At 46.7% G+C, this 24622-nt stretch overlaps 1 protein-coding gene across 4 annotated transcripts in view; it reads right to left on the bottom strand.

The window, feature by feature from the left end:
- The window catches only part of TTC28 (tetratricopeptide repeat domain 28), a 573809-nt gene that overhangs the window by 32688 nt on the left and 516499 nt on the right, over nucleotides 1–24622 (bottom strand). For all 4 annotated transcript variants that reach the window (XM_059040205.2, XM_059040206.2, XM_059040207.2 and 1 more), the window contains one exon: nucleotides 5800–5940. In XM_059040205.2, coding sequence (XP_058896188.1) covers nucleotides 5800–5940 — 141 coding nt within the window. The remainder of the gene's footprint in view (nucleotides 1–5799; nucleotides 5941–24622) is intronic.

The following is a 24622-nucleotide window of genomic DNA, read 5'->3' as shown; positions in this document are numbered from 1 at the left end:
CAGAGGGAGGAGCCCAAACCTAAGCTTGGTGCATCCCAGAGACTCTCAAGTACTTAACAGGGCTCTGCATGCACTTCCACCCAGAGGCGGGACTGGGAACAGGCCTCCCTTGTCTGAGGAGGGGCAGGGACCAGACAGAATACAAGGGAGCAGCGAGGAAAAGGGCGTTTCATGAAAGCATGACAGGCGAGCTGACCGAGGAGCCCGCTTTGCTCTTCCAGGTGCTGAGAAGCAGGGATGCCTGCCTCGCAGGCTACCCTCCTGAGCCTTGGAGGGTCTTCTCCTTTTCCACCTTTCCCGTGTCCTCCCCTCTGTGCTCAATTCCCCGCCAGGCACTCGGGTCCTTCCCATCTGACAGGGCTGCAGAGTGAGCTGAGCCAGGAGCACTCACCGGGGCACGTCTGGCATCTTTAGGGCAACTGGAGGGAGAGGACAGGAGAGGACCATGGGACAGGGGGCCTCTTCTGGGGTGGGCCAGGCTGGGCTGACCCGGGGCCATCACTGGAATCCTCCCACCAGGCAGGTCTCACCCGCACCCCTGGCACCTCAAGTGTCACAGCTGAGTAAACAGAGACTCTAGGTTAAGCATCTCACCTAAGGCCCAGGTCGTGGGCAGGGCCCCGATGGCAATGCAGTCAGGCAACAGGGGGCTGGGGAGCCCAAGGCCCAGCGCTGCCACAGCCTCAGGCCCTGAACCCTCATCTGGAGTGCCTCGTCACCCAGGATGGCAGACACTGCACTGAGTGCTGTACTCCAGGCCGTCTGTGCGCGGGGTGCACCCAGGTCAGGCTGCACAGGGCCAGGAGAAGGAGGAGGCCTCCCGCCACAGCGCTGAGCTCATTCTAGGTGCGGCCGCTTTGCCCAGGCACCTGGCTCCTCACCTTCTCTGAGGTCTTCATCACATGTTTTCACTTTCCAGTGGCCAGCTCAGGAGGCTTCCTCTCTGTGCTCACAGCAGCAGGGGCCCGGGCCTGGGGGAGATCCTGCCTCCACTCCTCGAGAGCCCCCCACCTTTCTCAGGGGGGCCTCCTGCCTCACAACCAAGGAGCTGGGAGCAGCCCTGGCAGACAGAGTTGAGCTCCTGTTCCATGGCACCTGCTGCCTGTGAAACCACTTGGGTTCCCTCCTTCCCACCCCCAGCCCTGACCTGGATGCTCCAAAATCCCCTCTGAGGCTCTGAACTGCGTCTTCTGAGGGAACAGGGGCTGGCTGGCTTGAGATCTGAACAAGCACCTGGGCTTTAAGGTACCAGTGGAAAGATTAATTCGCAAATCCATTATATTCAAGCAGCCAGAGATGCCTCAATTCAATTAAAAAAAAAAAAAGGACTCTGATAGCATTCAGTGACTCTCCGCCATGAACGTCCTCACATGAAGGGTTGTCTCCTCGGGGAGATGAAGGCTGTCAAGTGCTGCATTTTAAGTACTTATTCAATAAGCTGTCGGTGCTTTCTGCCTGCTCACCTACCTAATCACCAAACACCTGGCTCACTGGTCTGGTCCCTCCTCGGGAGGTGGGCTCAGGCAGAGACCCCTGCTCTGCCAGTGACGCCAACTCCTCTCAAGCCCAGGGATGAATCTGGGCTGCACGAGGCTTCTCTTCTCTTGCTCTTGGGCTCTCCTGGGAATGGTGGTCAAGGGCTGTGACACAGGTACCACCAAGGGGCCTGGGAGTGCCCTCGCGGAAACCACAGCCGCTGCCCACTCTGCTCTTTGTTCAATGTGCATACGGCTCCATGGCCAAGCCTGGGGATGGTCGCCTTGGAAAAGCCTGATGCCCAGGCCAGCCTTGCACAGGCTCTGCCTGCTGACCCCATTCAGGGCCCAAGCTGGGCAGTCATGGTGGGACGAGCTTATTATGTGCTCAAGGATGGAGAGAAGAGGATCCTGTGTGTGGTGGCCTGCCCAGCTGATGCTAACACAGAAACCCCCTTTCCAAAGGGCCTTGCACCATTGGGTGATTTGTGGGTCCAAGCCTGTCCCCCCACAAACCTGTGGAGTCTCACTCACTTGTTTATAAAGAACCCCAGAGCTATTATCCAAAGACAGAATGCACGACCTCAGGAGGTGGTGAGCTCCCTCTCACTGGAGGAGTTCAAGCAAAGGCTGAGTGATCATCTGGCAGGAGCATTAGATGGGTGGGGATCTGGGAGCTAGGGCACTGTCTTGGGAGATGGCCAGACACAGATCCTAATGCTAGCTCTGTCGCTGAGCCCGTGTGACCCGCCCACTGGGAAGGCGCGCCTCTGTGCCACACTGTATGGGCAGCCAGGCCACACCATGGCAGCCCCTCTCTTTGGTCTCTTCTCTCCTGCCCAGTCACTGGAGGCTGGTCCCACAGGATGGTGGTGCCTCCTTCTCTTCCTGCAGGACCCCCCAGTCTTGGTCACTGACTCTCTTGGAGGACCCCGACTGGGCCAAGGAGGCTCACTTGCCGATTCGCCCACCCAGTCTTCTTTTGGGTGTGTGTGTGGCCAGGGTGCTAGCTGGAAGCTGCAAAGCTGAGGGAGGGCTCTGGCCCCCTCTCTAGAATGGGGAGCCCTCACACTTCATTGCCCTCTGCTTTGGCTCCAGCCACTGATGTCTGGGCAACAGGAAAGCCCCTTTCTGCACCATATCACACACACTGCCATAAAGTGAAAAAGTAAAGACCTAGCACGCATGTTGCACCAGTGGTGGCAACGGAAGTCAGAACATTTCTCTCGGATTCTGGTCCTAATTGATCCTGGCTGGGCGCACCTACAATGCCAAGGCACAGCCCTAGGACCCAGAATCCAGGTGCAACTGAAAGCCTGTCCTGCTCCTCTTCTCTTTTCTGCAGCAAATGTGATCTGCTGACTGCCCCAGGTTCAGACACACACACACACACACACACACACTGGCCTTCCAGCCCTCAGCATAACTTCCCAAGCATTCTGCAGGTTAAGGGGTAGAGCCCTCTCTGGGGGCTGCTGCTTTGCCCAGTGGGGGCACCCAGGATCAGGTGCTAAACGAGAGAAGACTGCTCATTTCCTCACTAGCAGTGCCTGCCCTGGGCTCAACATGCAACTGTGTTTTCTGCCAAAGTGCACAGGCAAGAAGAAAAATAGTGGTTGTGGAGACCTCAAGAACAAAGACCAAGCTAGCTGTGCAGTGGGGGGAGAGAGAGAGAGAGAAAGAGGGGGAGAAAGAGAATTCTAAGGCCAAGTCTCACTTGACTTGCCTCTGCTGCAGCAGCCTCACTGCCAAACCAGTCCAGCAAACTGCCTGGAACAAAAGAGCCAAGCAGCCCATGAATCACGGGGCTGGAGGGCCCTGCAGAGGGGAGCTGGTGCTGCTACACACACGGCTGCTTCCACTTCACCTCTGTGGCTCCAGGGACAAGCGCTCTGCCGTCCCAGCCAGTGACAAACCAGCCCACCTCCTGGTCACGAAGGGGCAGCAATAAAGGCCTGCCTGGGATCCCATGCAGGGCAGGGCAGCTGGGAGGTGGGACCTGAAACCCAGCTTTGCACCTGCTGCGGGGGCAGGTCTCCACCCTCCCAGCCTGTGCGTGCCCCTCGGCTGCAAGACTCGAGGATGGGCTGGAAGTTTGCAAGGGCCCACACCATCCTAACCGACAAGGATACCTTGGCCTCTGTGGGTCACTTGGAAGGATGGAGGCCAGAGACGCCTCTTCCTGGGCTTGTCAGGAAACAGCAGAGAGCACACAGCATGGCAACTGTCCTAGGCCTTTGGCTCCCTGCACTGAAGCTGAAAGAATGCAGCCTGTTTCCCCTCATCTGATCTGCCCTCAGAAGTCTCTAGAAGGTCAGGATTGGAAAGGTGTGCAGAGACCACTTCTAACCCCTTTGTTTTCCTGAGGGCAGGCCTGAGGCTTCGAGCAGGTCAGGCCCTGATGAGGGAGCTGGGCACAGAGCAGCCAGGCAGCGAGGCCCAGGCTCCCATGCTGCAGGCCTTGCTGCCCCCTCCCAGCCTCAGGGCTGGCCCAGTCCTCAGCCTGGCCCTGGGCACAGACCGCATTGTTTAAGTGAACCAATGAACTAATCCACAGTATTGTGCTCACTGGACCTACCTCAGAGCTGCTCAGAAAGACAACAAACATTTTCCCAAAGCAAGCAGCTCCATGATCCAAAATTCACACCACCTACCATCCAGGGGTGATAAGCTAGGATTCCAGGTACCCCTGGTTTGACCCCTTTCTTGCCTTAGCACCCGAGGCCCTAGAGGAGGGGCTCCCGGCCGCAGGCATGCCTGTGATGAGGCTGGCCGTGGATGCCTGCCGGCCTGCCGCTGGCTCTCTCTCTCTTGCGAGCAAAGGACATGAGGTGGGACAGGAAGAAAAAGGGCGGGTGAGGCTGCAACCCATGGTGGTCAACACCTGTTCCACAGGTACATACAAATTTCATCCCTTCTAAGTTTACCCACCCACAGTATCATAAGAATCCAAGTTTAGCACTGTCCTTCCCACCTAAAACAGTAGAAAGTCGCCACGAGTACATGTGCATTAGGAAGCCTGTCGTGTGTTGTTCATTCATTAGCTCCTCGATTCCCATGTTAAGGGAACCCTGAAAAGTAGGAAGCTTGTTCCCACTTCAGCAACGAGGAAACAGGCTGACAGTGGTGAAGTCACCTGCCTAGGGTCCCACAGCTGGCACGCAGCAAGGCCAGACCTGAGCCCCAAGCTCTTCGTGCCCTAGTTCACAACCATGGATCACGGCAGCAGGCAGAGTCGAGAATCTCCCACCTCCTCGCACCTGGTCCTGTCCCTCCACAAAATTAAAGCCACGAGGGACACCTGCAAAGGGGGCAGGGCCGAAGAGGGAGCTGGGGGTGAACCAGACTGAGGTTCTGGCATCCTTTCAACCAAGTTGCCACTTCCTACAGCCCCAGCTCCTGGCTCCCGTCCCATTCGGATAGCCTCTGGGAAAGTAAACACACGTTTGTCACCGAGACAGCACAATAATGAGAGGAAACCAGGGCCTGAAGTAGGAGCAGACGGGGCACACAATGCGCCCCACACAGGGCAGCCGGGCAGAGGCTGCCTCCACCCAGAGCACAGTCACTCCCTCCTGCGTGCCTGGCTCAACCCGCTGCCCTTCAAACGCAGGGACCTCAGAGAGTCTGGGATGTCTTTCTAGAAAGGTCTCTCCAAATGTGACTCCCAGGTTGTTGCCAGGCAACCAAACGACAGCGGGACAGGTGCCCCTCAACCCCAACCACCTGCCCCTGTTTATCTGGATGCAGCTCGACTGTCACCCCCAGTGAAAAGGCGCAGTGGTGTGCTGGTTGGCAATTTCAACCCTGACCCATCTCGGAGCCGCTGAGGTCTATCTGGTCAAGTAACGGGGAGATGGGGCCTGGGTCTGGACGGGCTCTCCCTCCAGCAATGCTGGCATCCACTCTTCCAGGCCTCCCTCAGTCTCAGGCCAAGAAGGTCAACACAGGGGCCTGGCCGTGAGTTACTGGCAAAAGCTGGCAAAGAACTATGTGAAGCCACTCTGTGTGGCTTCTGCCTGGTGTCTGGGAAATCAGCTCCGAGGTCACGTGAAGAAGCGGCCGACCGTCCCCTGGGCCTCCTGTCCCAGCCAAGGCGGACTGTCACATCAAGCCTGCTACCGCTTCCTCCCCTCACCCGGAGGGGCTGCTGTGACGCCCAGGCCCCGGAGAGCGGGAGCCCGGGAGTACCACGCTCGCTCCTGAAGACTCACATCCCAGCCAGAAGCCCAAGCATCCAGAAGGAGCATCCCCCGAAAGCACACTATCCATGCTGCCGGGCCGCCCTGCCTGGCACCAGCCCAGGAGGCAGGGCCACACATACCTGTTAAAGAGGTTGTTGCGGCGAACCATCCGAAGAAAGCCAGTGGGGTCGGTGACCGAGTTGAGCCTGTTGTTCATCTCCTCAAACTGCTGGTCCATGATGTCTCCGGCTTCACTCTCTGTCTCACTGCTGGCACAGGCCCTGTGGGGAAATGGCAGAGAAAGGGTGCTGAGCACTGCTGCAAGCCTGCTCCGAGGCCCCGTCAGTCCAGCACCCAGCACGGCCCAGCGCGGCACCTCCTGAGTCCCCTCCTGCTCCCCATGTCCCGTGTCCCCCTCCTGCTCCCCGCAGCCTGCGCCCTGCCCACTCGTGTCGCACTCCGCTGGTTGCATCCCCTGTGAACCCACTGCAGGAAAGGGCTGGGCCGGCACCCAGGCTGCACTCCCTGCATCCAGCGTGTGCCCGACACAGACCGGGTGCTCAACCACCATTTGCTGTGTCCTGACCGCCAGCCAGGCGCTCCGCCAGCGCAGAGCTTGGGTGAGTGTGCTGTGTGGCAGGAGCCCCAGTCCACTCCAGCCCAGAACCAGTAATTAAGCACCTACCTGTGCCAGGCACCATGCCAGGTGGGGGCACACGCAGCCCCCAAAGGCATTTTTCCAGACGAGGAGACAAACATGCACACGAGTGGCTGCAATGCCAGGCAGAGGGGGACTGTGAAATGTAGGCTTGAGAAACATCGCTGACTGGAGCCCATTTCCAAGCTCAGCATGAGGGTGTTATAATTTTTGAATTAATAAATTTATATTTCCCCTGTGACAGACTGTAAAAGAACAACTCACAATGGATTTTGAATAAACAGAAGTACCCAGAAGTGCCCTGATTCATCAGTATGATTAAAATAACAAAGGGCATATTAAACGTAAAAGCTGTGTCCTGTGGCCCTGTGAGGCCAAGACAGACATGATGACATGGTCACGAAGGTGTCTGAGGGGGCGCTGGCCTCCCCCGGTCCTCACCGCGTCCCAGTCCACTGAGGCTGAGGCTCAGCGAGGGCAGACCTCTATGTGGAGCCCCGTCTTCCTTCAGTATCCTGATTACATGCAGACTTTGTGGAAATCCTGAGTGATGTCTGGCCCACAGACGACACCCAACCCATGTGGCAACTTTGTTTAAAGTCTCCTGCTGCCTAAGGAGCAGAGGGGAAGAGTGGAGAGCGCCAGGGCACTGGAGGCAGAGGACAGACGCACAGACCAGCCACGTAAGCCACTCACATGCTGGAGAAGTGGGATCTGGAAAGGAACAGACTTCCTGCTGCCCAGAGGGAAAAGGCTCGGCGCATTGAGATTTGGATTTAAGGTGAGCATGGCCTGCTTCAAATGGCTAGGCTGGTGAGCCCGTGGCATCAGGATTACAGGACAGAGAAGGGAAATGACCCCCTCACCGGGTCATCACAGAGCCAAATGAGACGCAGCGTGTGAATGTGCTTAGTAAACCTGAAGGCTCTAAGTGAACGTCAACCCTGGTGAGACGTCCATTTTATGTGTCAACTTGACTGGGCCCTGGGGTGCCCAGACATTTGGTGAAACGTTATCCTAGGTGTGGCTGTGAGGGCGTTTCTGAGAGATTAACATTGGAACCTGTAGGCTGAGGAAAGCAAACTGGCCTCCCCATGTGGGTGGGCCCCATTCAATCCACTGAGGGCTTGAATAGAACAAAAAGGGGGAGTAAGAGAGCACTCCCTGCCTGCCTACCTGCCTTTGAGCTGGGACGCGGGCCTCCTCCCCCTTCAGATGTGGACAGATTGGAACTTATATCACCGGCTCTCCTGCGTGTCCAGCTCGCCCACAACAGATCTGGGACTTCTCAGCCTTCTTAACGGTGTGAGCCAATTCCTCACAATAAACTTCCACGCACGTATGCATGTGTCTCCGTGTGTGTGCGCGCACGTGCCCTATCTGTTCCTCTGGAGAACCTGGCATCAGGAACCAGATTCCGACTCAGCCGTGTTCCTTGCAGAAGGTCACGCAAACGTCCCATCACTGGGAGAGGATCCAAGGAGCCGGAGCCCCAGAGAAGTGTCAGGACTGGGGCAGTCTTCAAGGGCGGCAGAGAGGTATGATTTCTGAGCCAGCCGCTGTCCTTCGTCCCAGAACCACACTGATGGCTGGTAAAGGCATTAGCCTGCCTTTCTTCCCAGCCACACAATCTGGACATGACCCTTCAAACCCAGCACAGTGCCCAGCATACAGCAGGTACGCAAAGAGGAACTGCTGAATGAATGCCTATACTGGAGAGCATTTTATAACATGCAAAGTATTTTTACACAGAATTAATCCTATCTGTCCAACAAGGCTGTGAGGCAGTTCTCGTCATCTCCACTTTATTTCTGAGGAGACTGAGGTCTAGAGAAGCTGAGGAACTTGGCCAAGAAGCACTAAGTAGTAGAGCCAGACCTGACCTCCCCGCCCCTCCCCGTCTAAGGCTCTAAGTGCCTCACACATTCCAAGTCTCTCTCTGCTGGGGTTTAACTAGGGGAGGGAGGGGATGAATACAGGAAACAAGAGGAACCAGGAAACTTCCAAGCACCTAAACAAATCACCATGGCTTCCATCCTGCTGGAGAGCAGGAGAGAGGTTTTATTCCTCTCGCCACCCCACGGGCATCAGTCGACAGGGTGAGCAGCTGAAGGCTTAAAATGCTCCCTTGGGAGCTGAGGGCCCTTCACAGAGACCCTGGTAAATATCACTCAACAAGCTCTTCTGTCCAGGGACACATTTATCATCTGAACGTGACGGCCTGCTTGGAGCTGAGAAATCTGCCTGTCATTCAGTGCTTTGCAAAGGCAAGAAGAATTGGCTGGAACCGGTATCAGCCTCCATTATCTTGCAGCTCCGCTCATGCTGTCAGCTGTGGACTGAGCCCTCAGAATCTCATACTTAATAGGGTTGTTTCCTATTTCCTGACCCTTCAGAGTATTAACACTGAAGGGAAAAACAAACAGGCGATGTCACAGATAAGGGAATCTCCCATTTACAAAACAAGCCTCATCTATACAGCAGGGATCCCGAGTGTCTTGCCATCAACCGTCGCCATATCACAATCACAGCCCCCTCACTTCTCTGAGAGACTTTATAGAGATGGCATATCAGCTAGTCTGATGCCATTCACTTTGATCCAGCAAGGACTACCGAGCGGGACCTACGTGCAAGAACCACAAAGGCCAAACAGAAGAGAGTCTCACTACGCCTGCCTTCAAGGCACATACCATCCTGTATGACTAGTGACTACTGGCTAAGGTGGGTTAAGAAGGAGGCAGGAGGGTATCAGCCTATAGCCAAGAGAGGGAGGGCGTAAGAGCTTTCCTGGAATTAGCTGCATTTGAGCGGCATCTGAAGGATACAACTTTGACAGGTAGAGGCTGGGGTGGTGGCTGGGAGTCAGGGGATGGGACAGTATGAGGAGATGCGGAGATAAGACAGTGTGGGGACTCTCTGGGGCCCAGGGAATAGCCCAGGTGAGCTGGAGCAGAGGGAAAGAGTAGCAGAGAGGAAGAAGAGAGTGGTGGAAGGCCTTGAACTTGGAAGGCAGTAGAGAGCTGTCAGTCCAGGCCTCTAAGCAGGGCGTAGTGGGCTCAGGGCTGCCGTCTGAGAGACAGTCAACTGGCCCAGACTGGAGAATGCCGATTACATGGGAAGGAGAAAGTCAGGTGGCTATTACCAGCACCTACTCAGAAGCAGCCCTGAAGGCCCGGGGTCGAGTCCAGTGGGGACTGTTGGCCCCTCACACCTACTAGAAACCCCATTCTCAGGAGTTACTATTGTGTTAATACATTAATGTGCCCTGGGTCTCAACACACCAGGTGAGGCAAGCTTTCCACAAGCCCTCGGGCTCTGAGATCTGGGTAGTGGCTCCCTCCTCTGCCCTGAGCTCCCATCCCCTGTCTCCCTACAAATGGACAAGGCTGGCTGTAAACCCACCTTCCTGGTTCCTCCTCATGCTTTACTCTCTCTTGTCACCAACAATGGTTGTGCTTGTCCTGTGGTTGTGCCGGCTATCTCACTAGTCTAGACTGGTGAACTAGGGTGGCAAGGCTGAGAGTGAGAAAGTGAGAACAGGAGAAACATTACCAAACAGAGAACTTATCTTCCTGAAACTCACTGAAGGGAAAAGGGAAAAGACAACTAGCAGTTAATTTATGGCAGACAGAGAAACTGAAAGTAGAAGCTAGTCTTCAGTGGAAGAGGAAGGGGTTCAGTTTGGACATGCTGAAAGTGCAGACAGGACACTGAGTTGGTGATGCCAAGTATGCAGATACTGATTCAATTATTTAGATGGTCTTCCTTCCAGAAGGGCTGGAGACTATTAGAAATCCAAGTCTGGTGCTGAGGAGAGAGGCTGGGACCAACTGTTTGATATCTCAATCATTTATTCACTTAATAAATGTTATTAAGAATTTGTTATAAATATCCTGCTATACCACATTCCGGTTCTAGGTAAAATGGAGTAAAAACACATTCCACCCCACCTTTCCGACTGAATACAACTATAAATTCTTGATGGGCTGCACAGAACAGGGTATCTGAGGAATGTGAAAAGTAAACAATATCAGGCAAATGAGGGAGGAAGAGGAGAATTCAAAGTGCCACCAAATCGGTACTGAGCTTCACATTCTTTGTCCCTGTGAAATCCATCAGACAGGTCTCTCTGAAACCCCCAGATGTAGAAGCAGGAATCAGTGTGAACAGAGACCTCCAGGAGAAGCCCTCTGTTTCTGGCTCAGAGACACTACAGAAAATCTCCCATTTTTCTTGTTCTTTCATTTCTGTTCTCATGTTCCAGGCCACAAACAAATCCTGTCAGTTGACCTACTCTAAAATAATTGCTAATGGAAGTCATTCAGATAGAAGGGAAATGACACCAGAAAGAACTACGAACATCAGGAAAGAAGGGAGAGTAACAGAAATATCAAATGTCTGAGTAGATAGACTATTCTTCTCCTAACACTGTCTGCTGGAGTTTTATTTATTTATTTTTATTTATATATTTTTTTACAAATTTAGTTTTATTTTTTATTTATTTATTTTTGGCTGTGTTGGGTCTTCGTTGTTGTGCGCAGGCTCTCTCTAGTTGTGGTGAGCAGGGACTGCTTTTCATTGCGGTGCATGGGCTTTTCATTGCGGTGTTTTCTCTTGTTGTGGAGCATGGGCTCTAGGCGCATGGGCTTCAGTAGTTGTGGCTTGTGGGCTCTAGAGTGCAGGCTCAGTAGTTGTGGCGCACGGGCTCAGCTGCTCCGTGGCATGTGGCGTCTTCCCGGACCAGGGATTAAACCCATGTCCCCCGCATTGGCAGGCGGATTCTTAACCACTGCACCACCAGGGAAATCCCTGGAGTTTTAATGTAGGTAGATGTAGTATGTAAGACAAATACAAGATGGGGAAGGGTGCTGGTAAACATTCCCATATGGTGATAAGACTTTTATATTTCTCTTGAATTAATAAAGTATCAATAGTAAGTAAACTGCAGACTATAAAAAGTATTATATATTATAATCTCTAGAACAACTATTTAAAAAGCTATAAAAAGAAACATAGTCAAAGACACAAGAGATAAATTAAGGGACTTCAAAAAAGAAGTTCAAATAACCCAAAATTAGGCAGGAAAGGGGAAACAGAGGAATGAAAAACAGAGACTCAAACGAAAAACAAATATTAATATGACGTACATAAATCCACACATATCAATAATTATATTAAAAGTAAATGGTCTAAATACAGAGACTGACAGAATGGAATTTTAAAACACAATCTAATTAAATGCTCTTCCAAGAAATTCTCTCCAAATATGATACAGGAAGGTTTAAAGTAAAAGGATACAAAAAGATGTACCATGCAAACAGTATTCAAAACAAAGCTGGAGTGGTTATGTTAATATCAAAGTAGACTTCAAAGCAAAGAAAATTACCAGGGATGAAGAGGGACATTACACAATGATAAAAGGGCCAATTCACCAGGAACATAAAATGGTTCTCAATGTGTGTTCACCTATCAGCAGAGCTTCAAAATACATGATGTAAAAGCTGACAGAACTGGGCTTCCCCGGTGGCACAGTGGTTAAGAGTCTGCCTGCCAGTGCAGGGGACACGGGTTCGTGCCCCAGTCCGGGAGGATCCCACATGCCGCAGAGTGGCTAGGCCCGTGAGCCACAACTACTGAGCCTGTGCATCTGGAGCCTGTGCTCCGCAATGGGAGAGGCCATGACAGTGAGAGGCCCGTGAACCACGATGAAGAGTGGTCCCCGCTTGCTGCAACTGGAGAAATGCCCACGCACAGAAACGAAGACCCAACACAGCCAAAAACAAATTTAAAAAAAAAAAAAAAAAAAACAGTGACAGAACTAAAAAGAGAGGTGGATAAATTGACAGAGATTTTAATATTCCTTTCTTAGTAGTTGACAGAACTAGTAGACAGAAAATCAACAAGATACAGAAGAACTGAAAAATACCATAAACCAACTGAATATAATTGAAATTTAGAGAAAACTCCTCCCAACAAAAGTACAACACATATTCTTATCAAATGCATGGAGAATATTCCTTAGAATAGACCATACCTTGGGTCATAAAACAACCTTAACAAATTTTAAATAATGCAAAATATGCCCTCTGCCCACCATGGAATTAGATTTGAAAGCAAAAAAAAAGAAAGTTAACAGGAAAATCTCCCAACACTTGGAAACTAAACAACACACTTCTAAATAACTGTCAAAGGAGAAGCCTTAAGAGAAACTAGGAACATATTTTGAACTGAACAAAACTGAAAATGCAACATAAATTTGTGGGACATAGATAAAGCCTTAGAGATAAGTAAATAGCATTAAATGCTTATATTAAAAAAGAAAGGGCTGAAATGACAAGAAGGTGGGGGTAGCAATACTCATATCAGACAAAACAGACTTTAAAACAAAGGCCATAAAGAAAGATAAAGAAAGACGCTATGTAATGACAAAAGGATCAATACAAGAAGGTGATATTACACTCATTAACATAAAGGTACCCAATAAAGGAGCACCTAAGTACATAAAATGAATACTAACAGACATAAAGGGAGAAGCTGATGGGAATACAATAACAGTAGGAGACTTCAAAACCCCACTGACATCAATGGACAGATCTTTCAGACAGAAAATCAGTAAGGCAACAGATCCTAAATGACACAATAGAACAGTTAGACTTAATTGATATTTTCAGGACATTACATCCAAAGGCACAGAATATACATTCTTTTCAAGCGTACATGGAACATTCTCTAGGGTACACCACATACTAGAACACAAAACAAGCCTCAACAAATTTAAGAGGATAGAAATTATTTCAAGCATCTTTTGTGACCACAACGGCATGAAACTAGAGATCAACCACAGAGAGGAAAAACAAGAACAAAACGATTACATGGAGACTAAAAAACATGCTACTAAAAAACCAATGGGTGAAGGATGAAATCAAAGGGGAAGTTTTTAAAATGCCTCAAGACAATAAACACACAACCATACAAAATCTATGGGATGCAGCAAAAATGTCCTAAAAGGGAAGTCCATAGTGATATAGGCCTTCCTCAAAAAAAGAGAAAAATGTCAAATAACCTAACCTACCACCTAAAAGAATTAGAAAAAGAAAAAACAAAACCTAACATTAGCAGAAGAAAAGAAATAATAAAGAGAGGAAATAAATAAAATAGAGATAAAAATAACAATAGAAAAATCAATAAAACCAAGATCTGGTTTTTTGAAAGGATAGACAAAATTGACAAACCTCTGGGCAGGCTCACCAAGAAGAAAAGAGAGAGGACCCAAATAAACAAAATAAGAAATGAAAAAGGATAAATAACCAATACCACAGAAATACAAAGAAGCATAAAAACAATTATATGAACAATTATATACCCAAAATTTGGACAATCTAAAAGAAATGGACAAGTTTCTAGAAACATACAGCCCACCAAAAGTGAATCAAGAAGAAATAATTTGAACTGACCAATCACTAGAAGTGAAATAGAATCTGTAATAAAAAATTTAAAAAAAACCTCCCTGCAAACAAAAGTTCAGGACCAGATGGCTTCACTGGGGAATTCTGCCAAACATACAAAGAACTTATACCAATCTTTCTCAAACTCTTCCAAAAGACTGAAGACGAGGGAACATTCCCAAAGTCATTCTATGAAGCCAACAATCACCCTGATACCAAAACCAGACAAAGACACTACCAAAAAAGAAAATTATAGGCCAATATCTTTGATGTATAGATGCAAAAATCCACAACAAAATATTACCAAACCAAATCCAACAACACACAAAAAGGATCATAACCATGATCAAATTGGATTCATTCCAAGGTCACAAGGAAGGTTCAACGTAGGCAAATGAATGTGATACACCACAATAACAAAAGACAAAAACCACATGATTATCTCAATAGATGCAGAAAAAGCATTTGATAAAATGCTTCATCTATTCATGATAAAAACTCCCACCAAAGTGGGTATAGTGGGAGATTATCTCAACATAATAAAAGCTATTTATGACAAACCCAGAGCCAACAAAACACTCAATGGTGAAAAGCTGAAAGCCTTCCTACTAAAATCTGGAACAAGACAAGGATGCCCACTATCACCACTTCTATTCAACACAGTATTTTGGAAGTCCTAGCTACAGCAATCAGACAAGAAAAAGAAATAAAAGGCATCCAAATTGGAAGGGAAGAGGTAAAATTGTCATTATATGCAGATGACATGATACTCTAAATAGAAAACCTTAAAACTCCACACAACTATTAAAACTGGTAAATGAATTCAGCAAGGTAGAAGGATACGAGATTAACATACAGAAATCTATTGCATTTCTCTACACTAACAATGAAATATCAGAAAGTAAAAAGAAAATCCCTTTTAAAATTCCGTTTAAAAAATACCTGGGAATAAACCTGACCAAGGAGGTAAAAGATTTATTATGCTGAGAACTATAAAACATTGATAAAGGAAATTGAAGATGATTCAAAGAAATGGAAAGACATCCCACAATCTTGGAGTGGAAGAATTAATATTGTTAAAATGGCCATACTACCCAAAGCAATTTAAGATTTAATGTGATACCCATCAAATTATCCCACGGAATTTTTCACAGAACTAGAACAAACAATCCTACAATTTATATGGAACAACTAAAGACCCAGAATTGCCAAAGCAATTCTGAGGAAAAAGAACAAAGCTGGAGGCATAACCCTCCCAGACTTCAGACAATACTACAAAGCTACAGTAATCAAAACAGTGTGGTACTGGCACAAAAACAGACATATAGATCAATGGAACAGAATAGACCACACATGGTCAGCTGATCTTCAACAAAGGAGGTAAACATACACAATGGAGAAAAGATAGTTTCTTTAGCAAGTGGTGTTGGGAAAGCTAGACAGCCGCATGTAAATCAATGAAGTTAGAAGTCTCCCTCACACCATACTCAAAAATAAACTCAAAATGGCTTAAAGACTTAAAGACATGACATCATAAAACTCCTAGAAGAGAACATAAGCAAAACCTTCTCTGACATAAATTGTAGTAATGTTTTCTTAGGTCAGTCTCCCAAGGCAAAAGAAATAAAAACAAAAATAAACAAATGGGACCTAATAAAACTTATAAGCTTTTGCACAGAAAAGGAAACCACAAACAAAAGGAAAAGACAACCTACGAACTGGGAAAAAATATTTGCAAACGATGCGACCAACAAGGGTTTAATTTCCAAAATATACAAACAGCTCATACAGCTCAATATCAAAACAAAAAAACAACCCAATCGAAAAATGAGCAGAAGACCTAAATAGACATTTCTCCAAAGAAGACATACAGATGGCCAAGAGGCACAAGAAAAGACACTCAACATCACTAATTATTAGAGAAATGCAAACCACAACTACACTGAGGAATCACCTTACACTGGTCAGCACAACCTTCATCAAAAAGTCTACAAAGAATAAATCCTGGGGCTTCCCTGGTGGTGCAGTGGTTAAGAATCTGCCTGCCAATGCAGGGGACGTGGGTTCGAGCCCTGGTCCGGGAAGATCCCACATGCCGCAGAGCAACTAAGCCTGTGAGCCACAACTACTGAGCCTGTGCTCTAGAGTCTGTGATCCACAACTACTGAGCCCATGTGCCACAACTAATGAAGCCTGCATGCTGAGAGCCCGTGCTCTGCAACAAGAGAAGCCACCATAATGAGAGGCCTGCGCACTGCAAGGAAGAGTGGCCCCCACTCGCCGCAACTAGAAAAAAGAAAGCCTGCGTGCAGCAACAAAGACCCAACACAACCAAAACCAAATTAATTAATTAATTAATTAATTTTTTTAAAAAAGAATAAATCCTGGAAAGGATTTGGAGAAAAGGGAACACTCCTACACTGTTGGTGGGAATGTAAATCGGTGCAGCCACTATGGAGAACAGTACGGAAGTTCCTCAAAAAACTAAAAATAGAGTTACCATATGACCCAACAATCCCACTCCTGGGCATATATCCAGAAAAGACAAAAACTCTAATTCAAAAAGAAACATGCATCTCAATGTTCATAGCAGCACTATTTACAATAGCCAAGACATGGAAGTACCTAAATGTCCATTGACAGAGGGATGGATAAAGAAGATGTGGGGTGTGTGTGTGTGTGTGTGTGTGTGTGTGTGTGTGTGTGTGTATGTATATACATATGTGTGTATATATACATACATACATGTACATATATACACACACACAATGGAATATTACTCAGCCATAAATAAGAATGAAATAATGCCATTTGCAGCAACATGGATGGACCTAGACATTATCATACTAAGTGAAGTAAGTCAGAGAAAGACAAATATCATATGATATCACTTGTATGTGGCATCTAAAAAAATGATATAAATGGACTTATTTACAAAACAAAAACAGTCTCACAGACATAGAAAACAAACTTATGGTTACCAAAGGGGAAAGGGGGGAGGGATAAATTAGGAGATGGGATTAAAAGATACACACTACTGTATATAAAATGAACAGCGAGGACCTACTGTATAGCACAGGAAACTATTCAATATCTTGTAATAACTATAATGGAAAAGAATCTGCAAAAGGATATACATATAACTGAACCACTTTGCTATACACTTGAAACTAACACATTATAAATCAACAATACTTCAATTTAAAAAAAAGAAAAAAGGGGCTGATATTAATAACTAAGTTTCCACTTTAATAAACTAGAAAAAAATAGAGCAAAATAAACCAAAATAAACAGAGGCAGTAAAATAATAGAGCAGGGATCAATGAAATTGAAAAGATCAATGAAATTAAAACAATATCTTTTTTAAAAAATGATAAAGCAAAAAGTTGGTTCCGTGAAAAACATTTTAAAAATCAGTAAAATCGGGGCTTCCCTGGTGGCGCAGTGGTTGGGAGTCCGCCTGCCGATGCAGGGGACGCGGGTTCGTGCCCCGGTCCGGGAGGATCCCACATGCTGTGGAGCGGCTGGGCCCGTGAGCCATGGCCGCTGAGCCTGTGCGTCTGGAGCCTGTGCTCCACAGCGGGAGAGGCCACAGCAGTGAGAGGCCCGTGTACCGCGGGAAAGAAAAAAAAAAAAAAAAAAATCAGTAAAATCTCTATCCAGGCAGACCAAGAAGAGAAAAGGCAAAATTTATCAATACTGGGAATGAAAGGAAGTGTAACTATTGACCCCACCAAAATTAAAGGGATAAAAAAGGAATACTACAAACAACTCTACACATATGGATTCAACAACTTAGATGAAATGGATCAATTACTCACAAAGTACTAAAATGCATCCAAAATGAAACAGATAACCTGAATAGTCCTATAACTACTAAAGAATTATATTCATGGTTGAAAACCATCCAAACTAGAAATCTCCAGGTCCAGATGGTTTCAATGGCAAATTCCACCAAACATTTAAAGAAGAAATAATACCAATTCTACACAATCTCTTCCAGGAACCTGAAGAAAGAACACTTCCCAACTCATTTTATGAGGCTTGTATTACCCTGATACCAAAAGCAGACAAAGATAATATGGGGAAAAAACCCTGCAGACCAATATTCCACAGATCAAATGCAAACAGACATAACAAACAAAAAGTATTATACACCACAGTCAAAGGGGAGTACGGTTATTCCAGGAATGTAAAGTTTCTTCAATATTTGAAAAATCAATCATCAATATAATCCACCATATTAACAGACTAAAGAAAAAAATACATGTTTAAATCATTTGACACAGAAAAGCATTTGACAAAATCTAACACCAATTCATAATGAAAACTTACAAACTAAGAATAAAAGAGAACTTCATCAACCTGATACAGAGCAGTTACAACGAGCCTATGGCTGATACCATCCTTTATGATGAAAGACTGAATGCTTACCTTGGGAACAAGGTAAGGATGTCAGCTCACACCATTCATATTCAACACAGTCCTGGCAGTCTTAGCCAGTGCAAAAAGGCAACAGAAGGAAATAGAAGAGTAAACAGATTGGAAAGGAAGAAGAGAATCTACTTACAGAAGACATTACTGTCTATGTAGAAAAGACTCTATACAAAAAGACTCCTAAAACCACTGAGTTTCACAAGGTTGTGGGATACAATATCAACACAAAAAACTCAGCATTTCTATATACTAGCAACAAACAATTACAAAATGAAATTTTTAAATGGTTCCATTTATAATAGCTCCCCCAAAATAAAATACTTAGGTGTAAATCTAACAAAACATGTATAGGGTATATATGCTGAAAACTACAAAATGTGATGAAAGAAATCAAAAAATAGATTTAAATAAATGAAGAGACATACCCTGTTCATGGATTTTAAGGCTCAACATAATAATGACAGCAGTTTTTCCCAAATTGATCTATAAGTTTAACATAATTCCAGTCAAAATATCAAGCCATTTATGTCACTGTAGAGAAGCTGATTCTAAAATTTATATGAAAAGGCAAATGAACTAGAGCAGGGAAAGCAATTTTGAAGAAGTAGAATAAAGTTGGAGGAATGACACTGCCAGATTTTAAGACTTGCTATAAAGCTACAGTAACAAAGATAGTGTGGTATTGGTAAAAGGATAGAAATATAGATCAATGAAACAGAATAGCGTCCAAAAATAGACCCATCTGAATATGGACAATTAACTTTAGACAAAGGTGCAAAGACAGCTTAGCAGAGGAAGTCTTTTCAATAAATGGTTTGGGAACAACTGGACATCCACATACAAAAAAATGAACCTTATAAAAATGAACCTCAGACTAAATCTTACACACTATACTAAGTCAAAAAAAACTAAGTCAAAATGAATCACAGATCTAAATATAACAATGTAAAACTATAAAACTCTTAGAAGAAAATATAGGAGAAAATTTTTGTGACCTGGGGTTAGTGGCATATTTCTTAGATTCATTTCACTAAAAGCATGATCCAGAAATAAAAATTGATAAAACTGATGTCATAAAAATTAAGAACTTTTGCTCTGTGAAATACACTGGTAAGAGAAGAAAAAGACAAGCTATGGACTGAGAGAAAATATTTGTAAACCATATATCTGTCAGAGGACTTATATCTAGAATATATAAAATATCTAGAATATATAAAGAACTTTTAAACTCAACAAGAAAACATACAGCTCAATTTGAAAAATGGGTAAAAGACTTGAACAGTCACTTCGCCAAAGAAAATATAAGGATGGCAAATAAGTACATGAAGAAATGTTCAATATTATTTTGCCATTAGAGAAACACAAATTAAAAGATGTCACTACACATCTATTTGAATGGCTCATAGTTTAAAATGCTGACAATATCAGGTGCTGGTGAGACAGATCAACTGGAACCCTCATATACTGCTTGGTGGGGATGCAAAATGATATGGTCATTCTGAAAAATACTTTTCAGTTTCTTATAAAATGAAATACATATTTACCATATGACCTAGCAATTCCACTCCTGAAGAAATGAATTTATTTACCCTAAAGAAACGGAAACTTATGTTACAGAAAAACCTGTCAATGAATATTTATAGCAGTCTAATCTTAACTACCCCAAACTAGAACCAACCCAAAGTTCCTTCAGCAAGTGAATGGATAAGCAAACTGTGGTACCTCCATACAATGGTCGCCAGGGTTTAGAGGCAGAGGGAGGTATAGGATATGACTATAAAAAGACAGTTATTTGGGTTATGGAACTTTTCTGTATCCTGATTGTGGTGGTGGTCACACAAATCTATACATGTATTAAAACTCATAGAACTGACACCAGAAGAATAAAATTTACTGTGTACCAGTTATCCATTTATTGCCTCTGTGCTCCAAATTCACTCTGCGTTGCCTGCTCTGAGATAATGGACCACAGCCCTTTAAATATTTTTTTCCTTGCCAGCGGGCACAGTTCTGAGCATTGTCAGTAGGCAGCTCTGGAGAGACAGGCAGGAGGAAGGGGTTCTGCCGTGCTTGTTCAGCAGGCTCCTGCTGGGCAGGTGCCTTCCCCAGTGTCCAGTGCCTGCAGCTTGGGTGGTTTCTCCACAACCCCAGTTCTGTAGTGCATGGCAGCCGGCAGCCTCCAGTGGCCATCAACTTGCCCTGGTGACCACCCCTAGGGTGGTTCTGTAGTGGACTGAGACACCTCCCTGTGAACAGCTTCCCATAGCACCCTAGACAGCATATTTCCAGCAAATTCTGAGGGTGGATTTCCAGCAAGTTCCACTGGTGTGGCACCACAGCAACGTCTCTGACACTGAGTGAGCCATGACAGTGCCTCTCCAACAAGGTCCTCAGCCCTCGATGGGGGTGGGTTTGGTTGGGGCCTTCCTCCTTGAGTACTCAATCTCAGGGGTAGTGACTGCTCCTTACACCTGCTATTCCTGTATTCTTTAGAATACTTTTACTAGCCAATCCCTTTTCATCCTAATCTCTGTTAAAGTATCTATCTATCCATGTTTAAATTACTGGGTGGTTTCTTGTTCTTGCTTTGATCCTGACTGATACATACCATATGTTAATTAAAAAACATATACTAAATCCTGCTATTACTAAATCCTGAGAGGAATTCAGAAAAGCAAGATAAACTTTGGTGCCACTCATTCATCCATCTGGCCATCAGGTCAACCAACCCTCAAAACCATTCATTGTGCAACCAGTGTGTGCCAGGCCCTTAGCTGGGGCTGGGATCACTCCAAATGAAGACAGCCTCTATCCTTGACAAACTAATCTCTGCAACACAAAAAATAAATTATTACATAGTGCTGTGTATGTGTATGTGTCCAGAGATAGATTAAATGAAGTACCAGCAGGGGATGAGAGAGAGAGAGAGAGAGAGAGCGAGAGAGAGAAAGAGAGGGGCCAAATATGAGAATATGAATGGATAAACAGCCAGTGGTTGTGCAGAGAGAGCCCCTGGAGCACTTGGACACATGGCCTGGTTTTGGTCACCCTTCTGATGGCCATGATCTGAAACAGAAGGAAAGGCAGAGAAGCTCCGGCTTTGCAGACAAAACTGGTGGTCACAGTTCAGCAAAGGGGAGACCAGAGGCCTGGAAGGAGAGAAAGGATGTGGGCTGGGTGGCAAGGTGGGAGAAGAGGAGACGGGAGGCTGCACAGCACTGGGAAGCTGGGGCTGCACTGAACGCCTTTCTCCCTGTTCTGCCCACATTCCAGTCCTGTTGGCCCAGCTCTGGACCCTTGGCCTGCCTGCCTGTCCTGCCCCCTGGGCCTGACACTATCTCCCCACCTCTGTTGCTCTCTAGGCCAAAGGATTCTGGCTCAGACTTGCCTCCCTGGCCCTTTCCTGGACGCTCGACGGAGGTAGAGTTCTCTGTTCTTGCTCCAGGCCCCTGACTTAGCATTTGCCCAGCAGCCAGAGTCCTGGCTGGACCTCGCCCCAGCTTCCTGCATGGGGACAGGCGGGAGGTTGAGGTTTAGATCATTTTGGTCATGGAGAACAGTGAGGGCAAAGGTTAAAGTCAGTACAAGCTGGCCTAGGTGCTGGACGGTGGCACGGGTCCTGGTGAGGGGCTGAGAAGGGAGATGGTGAGTCCAGCAGGTGGGCAGTGGCTTCTCCATGGCGCCCACCTGCCCTGTCAGCATCTGCTCCTGGGACCCTGTGAGAAGACCAGCGCCCCCTGCTCTGGGGAATATAAATCATGCCGTCACAGAGGCAAGAATGCTGTTCACATGCAGTTTTCCCCAGAGATGGAAACGGCCCATGAATCAACCGCCACAGAGCCGTGCCAGAGCTGTCCTATTCTCAGGGACAGGGCTTGGCTAGAGGCTCCAGAGAGGATTTTCATTGGCAAGCATGGCCTCCTGATCTCTCCAAGTACACGCTCTCTGTCATCCCTCTGACAGTTGTGACTGAAGCTCTATACAAGCACACTTTAATTTATGTTTCAACAACCCTTTGCTAACTCATTCCTTCTTCACCCCCCACCCCCACCCTGTCTCTAGACTTCTTTTGCACTGGTAACCAGTTACTTGACAAAGACCAACCATTTGCAACCCTGAAGCTAGAACAATGGGTGAGAAGCCCCATCTTCAGTTTCGGGTACACAGGTCAGTGAGGCAGCTCCTGTGTCACTAGTCCCATGTCTGATGGAATCAGCTCAAGGGCAGGAAATGCCCCTTTTTTCAAAACAAAGACCTCTTTATAACTGAAAAAACTTGAGGAGGCAAGAGTTAGTTCATTTGCTGCCACTGTGTATAATCATTTTGGGCTTCCTGATAACGAGGCCAGGTCTGACTGCCAGCAACCTGCGTTACAGGAGTCCAGAGCTAGGTGGCAGAGAATGTCCTGGAGATATGAAAAGATGCACAGAACACAGGTACCATGGGCATTTCCTGGGCTTCGCACAGCCAGTCAGCCAATAGCTGAAAAGACCAGAAGCTGAAAATCCCAGAAGCCACTTAGCAAGAGTCTCAGAAACTAAAGACATGCGACTTTAGGAACTCAAGATTTCTGAGACCTTTGAAATTTTCCCATGTGAATTACTTGCTAGTCCCTGTCTGTTTTTTCATAGTGATTATAAGTGAAACTTAAGATGAAAAGAGCCTGGAGCTTACTTTTAGGGACAGCAAAGAAAGGAGGAGGTGGAGAAGAAGCGTCCTACTCCGTGGTGTCTCATACAGAAGAACCAAAGAAACGGAGATGCTGATGTGAGGCTTTAAAGCAGGAAAACAGGCTATAACTTCAGGATGGGAGGAGGTGGTGGTGTAGTAGACAAATTTGGGGCATCTGCCCTGGTCATAACGATTCTACTTCTAGAAATTGCCTCCCTGATCCATAGGGCCACAGAGGAGAGTTCCTAGCACCAAGTTTATACCTGATGATGCCCATTGCTGACTAGACCAGAGATGGACATCTGCTCTAAGCGAGCCAATCAGCTTCCTTTCCCGAGAATTTGTGTGCTGGAATTCAGGGAAAGCTGAGGGTGACTTCCTGTGGCTGTGAGTACAGCAGCTGCTTAGGGTGGCCTTTTTCCCACTCTGGGACTAGAAGCAAGGAGCAAACCGGAGGGTCTGCAGCAGGGGGTGCACAAGGAAGTGGTTGAGCAGTGATGGGAACTAGGCTGCCCTGTGCAGCCCAGGGCTCCCCACAGCTTTCCTTTCCTATCCTAAGCTTGCCCTTGGGTTTCACTGGACTCCTCATCCCCATAACCTTATTATAAATCCCCCTTTTTGGTTTAAGCAAACTTTTGAGAGGATGGTTTTTGGGGGACAGGAAGAGGAGGATTGAGAGGTGTCCTTGGAGACCTATGTGGCCTTACTGCAGACAGCCAGTGCCACAGCTGCCCAAGTTGCCCTGGCATCATTCCACATTGTGGGGCACACAGAAGATAGGCCAGCAAGAGTTCAGTGGGTAGGAAGAGTGTGAGCTGCACACCAGAGAAAGATGTGCCAGAATCACCCGGGAGGGCAGGAGCAAGGTGAAGGCTATTCTCAGAAAACCCTTCCCAGTGAGGCCACTCATATCATGCACCAGACTTCACAACCAGAGGGAATTCGTACAGCAAGGGCAGACTCTGAGGTTAAATCCACTGGTTCAAGTCCACACTACTGGTGTCCACCACCACCCCCGCCTCCCCCCACCCCACCACAGCATTCACTGTCAGCACTGCCCAGGAGTATTGCTGTTTCTTATCAGAAAGTCAAAGTCACTGTCACCTACTCATCTCGCTGGAAATGCTTATATTAGGATGAAACTCGGTTTAGTTCCTTGCTCCTCTACTTGACTCTAGAAATTACTTTTCTTTGCTTCATCTCAAGATGGTAATCTACACTATTATCTAACAGTTAGTATTTACAGAACAAACCTGTTGGTCTGAAGACGAATGATTATATTCACCTTCCAGGAATCTAAACACACACACACAATCAGTAAGTTCTGATAAGTGCTATGGTTGTTAAAGTGATATTAAAAGTCCTCTTCCGAAATGCCTTCTTAAAGTGATCATTTGAATTTAAAACAAAAAAGCCACCTGCCTTTGGGATCCAGAACAGTTTTAACTCAGAAGCACTTTGCGAATACCCTGAGTATATCACGGCCTGGAATTATCTAGTCTGTACTTAAGAGGAGGAACATGGGTTTTTTCCTAGCTTTTCTTCCTTCAGTAAACACAGTGATCAAACAAACGAGAAGGTTTCACTTCCACTACAAGCTCAACAGCCTCTGTGCAGGAGGATGGAAATACTGTAACCAATAGGAAGGTCCCATTACTTGGTCTCTCATTTTTGAAATCTCTGCTGAGAAAGTGTTGGCAATGGAGAGCTCTCCTGACGATGCAACTCCAGAACCCTCTCCACTGTCGATTT

The sequence above is a fragment of the Kogia breviceps genome, chromosome 15 (genome assembly GCF_026419965.1).
Source record: "Kogia breviceps isolate mKogBre1 chromosome 15, mKogBre1 haplotype 1, whole genome shotgun sequence".
Taxonomy (NCBI): Eukaryota; Metazoa; Chordata; class Mammalia; order Artiodactyla; family Physeteridae; genus Kogia; species Kogia breviceps.
The sequence above is the reverse complement of the archived record's forward strand: the minus strand, read 5'-3'. Positions and strand labels throughout refer to the sequence as shown.